Genomic DNA, 9696 nt, shown 5'->3' on the forward strand with positions numbered 1-9696 from the left:
CCATTTGGGCGCAGTGGCCTGGTGGTTTGTGGGAATGTGCTGGTTTATAGTCATCGTTCCTGAGCTGGCTTTTGGTTGTGGTTAATTGAACTTTGGAGTTCTCATGCCCACTCCGTGACCACATCTTTTGGTCTCATAAATTAACTTTTTTCTCCATGGATGACAGTTTGCCCAACACAAAGGGATACCCCAGCAGGGCAAAGGGACAATATTTTAATGCACTGGTGGAGTTCTCTTAATTTATCATGGGCTCGTTCAGTCTACTCTGTCTCTCCGAAGTACGTGGCATCCATCACTCTTCATTAGGGGGCCTTTCCCAGGAGCTACCTCCTCCACACCTTGTTCATACATCACCCCCACTGTGTCCAGCTGATGTGTGCTAATGGCAGACCAGTCTGTCCCCAAACAGCCTCAAGCCTTGGGAAGCCTGGCTTTCAGTCTCAACCCCAAAGCTGGCCCAGGGCAATGCTGGGGTTGAACTGCGGGGCAGGGAGCATCCTTTCTCCAGGACACCCCTGTCGTACCTCTCACGTACACACGTACCTCTCTCGTACACAGCTCGTGCTGGCTTGGGAAGGCGCCTGCTTCTCATCCAGGCAGGGGTCCCGGAACCTGGCCTGGCGGGAAGGGGGACGGGAGTTATTCTGGCAGCCAGGGAGGGAAGGGGTAGGAGAAGGATGAGACAATCCGGAGGGCGGGGGGGAACCCAGGGCAGGGAGCAGGGATAATCCACGGGCCTGGCAGCGGGCTCCCAGCCCCCGGGAGCGTGCAGGGGATTCCAGCAGCGCAGGCCCTCGGGGCCGGGCGGGCGGCGTGAGCGTGGGAGGCAGCGGGGCTCTGCCGCCGTCCCTTTCTCCGTGGAGCTGCTTCCCACTCCCAAACGCTCCCTCCCTTCTCGTCAAGGGAGAGGCGCTTCCCGAGTTTCCCTTCTTCCCGAGTTTCCCTTCCCAAACCGGCCCCTCGGCGGGTCCACCGGACCCGGCACAGCAGCCGCCCCACGCCCGCTCCCCTGGCCCGGCGCGCTCGGCGGGGGCCGTGCGGTGTCACGGACGCCCCGGGGGCACCCACGCCGACGGTCCCCCCGGCCGTGTGTAGAGAGAGGGGGGGCAGGAGGGGGCCGCGGGGCCCCGCGCCTTGCGTTGTGCCAGTCCCCCGGGGATGCACCTGAGCGGAGCGGGGCGAACCCCTCCGGGGGACCGCGCTAACCCCGTCCCCACGCCCGCCGCCCCGCCGCAGCTCAGCCCCAGCACCGGCGGGGTCCCGACCCCCGGGCGCAGCCCCTCCGCCGGCCGCCCCCTCACACCCACCCGCCCCCCCGGGGCGGCGGGCGCCGCGGGCCGGGAGCCTGGCGCGGGCGGCGGGGCGGGCCGGGCCGTCCCCCGCGGGGCCGGGCCGGGCGGGGGCGGGCCGGGGGCGGCGGGCCGGGCCGGGCCGGGCTAGGCTGGCGGGGTGCGCGGCTCCACGTGACTGCGGGGCCGGGAGAAAACCGGGGCCGGCGGCGGCGGCGGCCGCACTGCGCCCGGGCGGCGATCGCGGGAGGCGCTCGGCAGCTGCTGCCCCGAGGCTTTCGGCGCGCTGGGTCCGGGCTGGCTCTCCAGAATCATGGACTGTGCTGATATGCCTTGCTTGCTGTCAGTGAGTACAGCCCTCTTCTTCCTCGGCTTCGCTCTTTACTTTTTGTTTACGCTACCGTTCTTTATTTTAGGTTTTTTAAACTTTATTTTGTTCTTGTCCCCGTTTCCTCCTCCCGGGGGACCGGCGGCGGGATGGGAACCCGCGTCCCCACGACCCGCCGAGCCGGGCGCCCCTTCCCCGCCGGTCGCCGGGGCCCCGCCGCAGCTTCTCCCCGACCCGGCCCGGCCCGGCGGGGCGAGCGGGGCCGGGATGCGCCGGAGACCCGCCTGCCCGTGGGGGCTGCCGGGCGGCGAGCAACCTGGGGCGAGCGGCTAATCCCTGCCCGCCGGGGCGCGCCTGCTGCCGCTCGGGGGCTTCTTCTAGTGTCGTTTTGCCATTTATTATTATTCTTCTTATTTTTAAGTTTATTCGGAACAGGAGGAGGAGGAGGGGGGGGTGTTTGCTTCTCATCCTGACTTTCCTTGTTTGTTGTTGCGTTTTTTACACCCCAGAGACACCATGATTCCTGGTAACCGAATGCTGATGGTCATCCTACTATGCCAAGTCCTGCTAGGAGGTACTAACCATGCTAGCCTGATACCCGAGACCGGCAGGAAGAAAGTCGCAGAGCTTCAGGGACAAGCCGGATCTGGACGCCGCTCTGCCCAAAGCCATGAACTCTTGCGGGGTTTCGAAACAACTCTGCTGCAGATGTTTGGGCTGCGAAGGCGGCCTCAGCCCAGCAAGTCAGCCGTCATTCCTAGTTACATGCTGGATCTCTATCGACTCCAGTCTGGAGAAGAGGAGGAAAGCCTCCAAGAAATTAGCCTGCAGTACCCTGAGCGATCGACCAGCCGGGCAAACACCGTGAGGAGTTTCCATCATGAAGGTCAGTGATGGGAGGCGGTAAATTCCCAGCCCGGTAGCGATCGGGATTTCCTTGCGTTTGGAAGCTCACAAATGCGTTTAGAAGCAGGACGTTCCCGGCCCTAAATTTATGGGAGGAAAACCGCCCCCCCCATCCCCCCCCAGCCTGCTCTGTGTGGGTGACAGGCGTGCTGCTCTGCGTTTTTTCCAGCATCCTGTGCTGAACCCGAGCTTGACCATATTTTGAGGTGCTTTTGCTTCTGTTGACAACAGCGAGTTTCCCTCGGTGCCTCTGCCTCGGGGTCACTCCCTGGGCTCGTGTGGATTTAATGGCTCTGGATCGGATGCGGGAGTAAAGTGAGGGCGGGATCTCGCCCCTGGTGTGTTTCTTTTGAACTATCAAAGCGATTGCTGCTTGGTTTTGCTCTTAAGAAAAAAAAAAAAATCCCCAAAAAACCCCTACTCGAATTTAATACTTACAGCTGTGTGTTTATAAGGTTTATTCAATAGGCCCTTGTAATCTGATCCAAATGTTTCCTAGCGGATGTTTCTTTTCCAAAGTAAATCTGAATTATTAATCCAGCCGCATCATTACTGTGTTGGAATTTGCTTCTCTTTCTCCCCCTGCGCCCCGTAACAAGGCACCTCTGTGCTCCATGGTGCCGCACCTCGCCGGGGAGATGATTTTGGAGAGATTTGCAGGAGGGGAAAGCGAAAGGGGAAAAGCTTCCCCAAAAGGGGAGGCGAGGTGGGAAGGGGTGACCCAATCCAGGTGCAGGCACACGGAGGGCAAGCGAGCGGCGCCGGGGCAGGAGCCGCTCCGGGTCTGGCCGGGAGGGATGTGCGGGGGAGCGGCAAGGTGCCGGTGGCTGCCAGGCAGGTGAAGCGTGGGTGCATGCTGTGGCTGCGCCGGGGGCTGCGCCTGGCTGCCCCAAGGCTGACGTGCTCTTGTTTGCTTTTTTGTACCGCTTCCCCCTCCCTGCCCTGCTCCCCTCCAGAGCACCTGGAGAGCGTCCCCGGTCCCAGCGAGGCGCCCCGGATCCGCTTCGTCTTCAACCTCAGCAGCGTGCCGGAAAACGAGGTGATCTCCTCAGCGGAGCTGCGGCTGTACCGGGAGCAGGTGGAGGAGCCGAGCGTGGCTTGGGAGAGGGGCTTCCACCGGATAAACATTTACGAAGTGATGAAGCCGCTGTCGGAGCGCGCTCAGGCCATTACGCGCCTGTTGGACACGCGTCTGGTGCACCACAACGTGACGCGCTGGGAGACCTTTGATGTGAGCCCGGCTGTGATCCGGTGGACCAAGGACAAGCAACCGAACCACGGGCTGGTGATCGAGGTGACCCACCTCCACCATGCACAGACTCATCAGGGCAAACACGTCAGGATTAGCCGATCTTTACCTCAAGGGCACGGGGACTGGGCTCAGCTCAGGCCGCTCCTGGTCACTTTTGGGCACGATGGGCGAGGCCACGCGCTGACCCGTAGAGCCCGCCGGAGCCCCAAGCACCAGCGTTCCCGCAAGAACAAAAAAAACTGCCGCCGCCATGCCCTCTATGTGGATTTCAGCGATGTGGGCTGGAACGACTGGATCGTGGCACCCCCGGGGTACCAGGCGTTTTACTGCCACGGGGACTGCCCCTTCCCTCTGGCCGACCACCTCAACTCCACGAACCACGCCATCGTGCAGACGCTGGTGAACTCCGTGAACTCCAGCATCCCCAAGGCCTGCTGCGTGCCCACAGAGCTGAGCGCCATCTCCATGCTCTACCTGGATGAGTATGACAAGGTGGTCCTGAAAAACTACCAGGAGATGGTGGTGGAGGGGTGCGGGTGCCGCTGACCCCCTTCCCTGCCGCCCTCTCCTCCCCTTCTCTCTCCCTCCCATCCCACCCCAGAACTGCTTGCTATAGCTGGACTCTTCTCTAAACTAAACGTTCACCTTGACCTTATTTATGACTTTATGTGCAAATGTTTTTGACAATAATGATCATATATTTTGACAAAATATATTTATAACTACATATTAAAAGAAAAAAATAAAATGAGTCATTATTTTAAAGGTAAATGCATTTTGTGTTTCACCTCTCAGGGTGCTGCTGAGGCTGTGCTGGCTGGGAGTGCAGCAGGGCATATTGTCTTCTCTCCTTCTCATCTTCTTCCCTCTTCTCCCCTCCCTGCTTTCCCCACCCCCCCCACCCCTTTTCCCCTTAAAGACTGCAAAAATTTTAGTCTTTCTATTTCTCGCCAAGGTACCGCGGATCCCCCTGTGCTGGGGCTGCGCCACGTGGGAGATGAGGGTCCCTGGAGATTAAGAGCTGCTTCTCCCGGCCGCTGGGAATAGAGCCGACCTTGCTAACCTGGCCCAAGCCTTTGCAAAGCAACCCACCAAAAATGCATTTGAAAAGAAGGTGAAGATTTACCTGAGGGCTTTATGCTAAACCCACTGGGTTTTATACCCTTCGTCCATCTTCAGGATTCCCCAGGTTTTAAAACTATTAACATTCTCCCCCCCCCCCGCCCCCCTCCCCACTGGAGATTGGCTTCTTTGGGAAGCTTCAAAGGTTTGCACGGGTCCTTTGAAGATCAAATCGCCCCATTACAATGCCAAAAAAAAAAAAGATATCTGGAGCAGTTAAATATGTGTTAGCTAATAGCTACCTGTGCTGTGTCCTTTCCAAATTGCTTCCAAGCAGGAAGGTGATCAGAGCAGGTACAGTTGGAGGTACCTACAGCCTTGAAATCCCTGGCTCAAACGCATCAGATGGATTGTGTTTGGCTTGGAAAATAGGGAGCTGTGGCATGGTGGGGTGCGTGCGTGGGGCTCGTGTCTTCAGCGATGGTGGGAGTGGGAAGGGAGGGAAGCAGGGTGAGGGTGCATAATGGATTTTTTTTTTCTTTCTTTTTCTTCCTTTTCCTTTAATGATTGAAGCTTTCCAACCCTCCGAAAGGGGCAGCTTAGTTGAAACCAATAAAAATTGGAGTGGAAAGCTTGCCAAAAGCCTTGGCTCCCTGAAGAGTGCAGGTGGAGAGAGGAGATGGGAGCCATGGGGGGAGGCGAGCATGGCCCTGCATTTCTCTTGGAAACAAACAGAAAAAAAACCCCAAAAAACCAAACCAGCCCTGAACCTCCTCTGTGCCAGCGAGGGCTTTTCCACCCCTCCATCCCACCAGGTGCCTGCTCATGGGAACAGGACACAGGGTCCCCTCTGCTGCTGGAGAGCCTTCGGGTGGCTCCGTGCCTCCCCAGCCGGGTGCTGCGGGGTGCTTCCCAGCACCCCCCGAGGCAGCGATGGGTGCTTGCTATGGGGACCGAGCATCCCCGGCGTGGCAGGGCTCTATAGGGATGCACAGCGCCTATAGGGACCGGGGTTGGGGGGGATCGCCCCACTCCTGGGGTTACTGCTGCCTGGTCTCACCCCCCCAGCCCTGAGCTGACACTCTCATTCCTGCCTTTAGAAGGGAAATGTGTGGCCCGGGGCATCGGCGACCTGCTGCCTCCCCTTTGATGCCTGCATATCAGACATAGCCATGCCAAAGAAAGAATTTCATTTTGAAGTGGCATCAGCTAAAGGCGAGCGCCTTTCAGCTGCCTGACAGGGCAATTACACACATCTCCGCCGATAACCCCGGCTGCTGCGGGGCCGCTGGGGATGGCCGGGAAAGGGGGTGTCCGGGCCCCGTGCTGCGGGAGGGTGCCTTGAAAAAACAAACAAAAAATCACTATGCTTTTTTTTTTTTTTAAAGATTAAAAAAATTAAAGAAAGAGGCTTCTCCCAGGTTTGCTTCCCTGCATCAGTGCATCCCGGGTTGTCCTGGAGGCTGAAGGCCGTGAGGGTGTTACAAGGCTCAGCAGCATGTGTGCAAACGCCTCTTGGATTTAGGTCATTCTCGTTGTAGAAGTCTCCAACTGCTTTGCTGCGTTCCTGCTGCTTTATGGATCTGTTTATTTTGGTGCTTATTTTTGCATTGTGTTTAAATGATGAAATGAAAGCTTCGGCCCTGCGGAGGCAGAGGCACCTGCTTTTCCGTAGGTGCTGCGAGGGGAGAGGTTGTCCTGACGTGTACACGGCCTTTGGGACGTTTGCCTTTGCTTTGGTTTTCCTGCCCTGGTGCTGGGCCGCGGGTTGGTGAGATCCTACGTGGGGTGTTCTGCTGAGAAACTGTGAGGGAAAAAAAACAACTGTTTTTTTTTTTTTTAAAAATCATAGTATTTCAATTTTGCAAATTGTATAAGAATCTAAACTGTGGATATCAACCAGCTGATGGTAAAAGTGATGTATAAAACAAAATATTCATGGATGCAGCAGCTTACCCAGTGGAGCACATCTAAGCTTGTGCATCTAACACAAACTGAGGGCAGGGGCTGAGGGTTTCCCTCCCCGTGTGTTTATGTCCCTCTGTCCCACGCGGGTGGCAGACTGCTGTACAGCCTCGTGTGATCAGAGAGGCATTTAGCAAAATTCTCCATCTGAAATTGTTTAAAAATAGGAAAAGACAACAAAATTGTCAGGGAAACCAGAATCAGGTCCCTTTCGAGTTTCCAGCTGATAACCAGTGGTGATTTTTTCCCACCCCTTCAATTTGCGCTGGGTTTTGCCGGTGATAATCAGACTCTTCACTGCCCCAGCCAAGAGGGAGAGGGGTTGCTTTTGGGAAGCTGCGAGTTAAGCGCTGGTGCGGAGATACCCAGGAGTTCCATGCAGGTTGTTGTTTTGTGCATTTGCTGCAGCAGTCGTGTGGTTTAATCCTGCGCAATCAGCGCGATGACCGGTCCTGAGTGCTGCATGCCGCAGGCATGCCAATTCCGCTTCTTGCTGGCTTATCTGTATCAGAAACTGCCTTGCTCACGCAGTGGAGAAGAGCCGGAGTGTTGGTTTAGTCTCAGATTAGCCAGTGTTTAGCTTTGCTTAAAAGTATGACAAATATATCTGCTTTATAAATGCAATAATTCCTCTGACCGTGGAACGTATTATTTGCAAATGTTACTTATTTCAGAGCGAGCGCTTTGTTTGTGGCAGCTGGCACAGAAATCCCTGGAAGGTCTGAGATAAGGCGTATCAATTTAATCCCCTTATTCAGTCCAAGCTGTGAAGGAAAGTGGAACGGATTGAAGGTGGGTGTGCAGCCACTTCCCCACTATCTGGGTGTCCTCCTGGCAGCTGTGGCCCACAGTCCAGCATCCCGAGAAGCGTGAGCTGGATGGTAGATCCTCTGCAGCTCACTCACTGTGATGCAACTTCATCTTTGTGCCTACTGCAGGAAGGCTGTGACTTTTGATACCTAAAAAGTACTGTCATGCTTAAGTCTTTGTGGCTTATGGATATAGGAAATAAGGAGAATATCTCAGCAGGGTTTAGTTACCTCGTGTGGCTCCAAATGAATTGTTCATGGTGGTTGTCGGTGAGGTCCACTGGGGGTTATGCAAAAAACATTATTGCTGGAGCACTGGTGAGGGCATGGGGTAAGGTGTGCTGGAAAATGGGGACCCAGGCTCTGCCATGTGTCAGGAGCTCCCCCCAGAGACCTGCGGTTACCCTGATCCCATCTCCAGCCCCTCCTCTCTTGGCTTGTAGGATCCCAAGAGTCTTCTGGCAGGACTTTCTTCTCCCAGGTGAAAATTTGCCCCCAAGTCAAAGCTTACAGCATCATTTTGAGAAAAGCTGCTGTCCTGGAGATGCCGTAATTGAGGAGTGCTGCTCAGACAGCCAGGCTTTGCTGGTAGCCACAGGGTCCGAGGCCTTGCAAATTAGTTTCTAAAATTGCAAATTGGTTTGGAAGAGAAGCACCGAGGTTTGCACATAGCTATTCTGGGATGAACACAGAAGCTTTGCTACGGAGCCAGCAAAGGAAGACGGAGGCCCTCCTCATTTTGACTGCAGTGCTTGGACACCTCTGGCAAACCTCTCGCCTATTACAATAACGATTAGTCTAGCTGTGATGGCTTGAAAAACTGTTGAATCTTGACATTGAGAGATGCTTTGTTCTCTTTACTCTGGGGTTTCATAGCCTGACAGCAGGTCTGAAGGTCCTCCACCATGCATAGTCCCTACCCGAAATCACAGGACCCAAACAGGTATGAGGAGATATTACTGCCCTCCTGTAGATAAGGAACTTGGGCACAGAGATGAAGAGACTTGGGCACAGTCACATATGGAGAGCAGGCAGAGCCAGAAGAGGTAGCTGGCCGTCTCAGTCCCTCTCCTGTGATCTAGACACAAAACTTTTCTTTGACCTTGAGTCTGTCCTCCTGAGGATCCATCACTTAACCTCAAACCAGTGGTGGATTCCTGCATAATATAATGAAAGAGGAGGCTACAATGTCCTTGTCGTTCTCTAGGCAGGCATGATAATGACAGGGAGCATCAGAAATGATCCAAACACTGGGTATTTCCTTCCCTTCATGGATCCTGCATTCTAGTTTGGAAGGGTAAAATAGGATTTTTCATACCTAGTTTTCACCTGGCTTCTTAAAGAAGCACCTCAAACTTGCTCCTTATTTGACAGCAGAGCGTCCACATAGACACAAGCAGTGAAGGGAAAAATCCATCAATCGGTGCTTGCACCTTAGCAGAGCCCAAGGAGGGATGAGGCTGTGGTGAACTCTGGCTCTGTTGGATCAGCCGTGAGTCACTTATTCCACCCAGCAGATGAATGCATGTGCTGGGACTTTGGTCCATCCAAAATTTGCCCTGACGTGGAGCCCTGTGCTGTTTTTCAACCTGTCAGCATTTTTCCTGCATCGCCTCCTGCCTGTGCCTTGACGCTGTGTTTTACATGAAGATAGCTTTGCGGAGGGCACGGCCCCATCGACCCCAGGTGTCCTCCCAGGACTCCGGCTTGGCTTTGCGAAAAGCGGCTCTGAGCCGCAGAGTCACGGGGAGATCCCCTGGCATCTGTGTCCACCAGAGGCATCTTCCCCAGCTCCAGAGATGTGCTTGGAGGGCACCACAAGGGCTCCTGGACCTTTTGCACAACCAAAAGCCATCGCCAGTAGGATTTCACCTTAGAAAGGACCTGTGATGAGCTGCCTCTTCTGTAACATCAGGGAGCAAAGGAAAGTTTTATTCAAACCCAGCCCTCCACTTTGCATCTGTTCATACACTGCAGACGTGGCTGCATCTCGACATGCACACCTGCCTTTGGTACTCTGTAGCTGGCTGGTTGTATTTACATCGTCAGCGTTTCTTCCAGTCTTCATTCAGGTGCTGGCACAGG

The 9696-nt window shown here is 55.4% G+C and overlaps 1 protein-coding gene across 1 annotated transcript; it reads left to right on the forward strand.

Annotated features, from left to right (window-relative positions):
* Window positions 1–1481: 1481 nt before the first annotated feature.
* On the forward strand, window positions 1482–4537 carry BMP4 (bone morphogenetic protein 4). Its single transcript, XM_054827151.1, has 3 exons — window positions 1482–1635; window positions 2127–2503; window positions 3480–4537. The coding sequence occupies exons 2-3, from the start codon at window positions 2134–2136 to the stop codon at window positions 4319–4321; spliced, it is 1212 nt and encodes a 403-aa protein (XP_054683126.1). The 5' UTR covers window positions 1482–1635; window positions 2127–2133; the 3' UTR covers window positions 4322–4537.
* The last annotated feature ends 5159 nt before the right edge of the window (window positions 4538–9696 follow it).

Source organism: Grus americana, chromosome 5, assembly GCF_028858705.1.
Source record: "Grus americana isolate bGruAme1 chromosome 5, bGruAme1.mat, whole genome shotgun sequence".
In the NCBI taxonomy this organism is placed as follows: Eukaryota; Metazoa; Chordata; class Aves; order Gruiformes; family Gruidae; genus Grus; species Grus americana.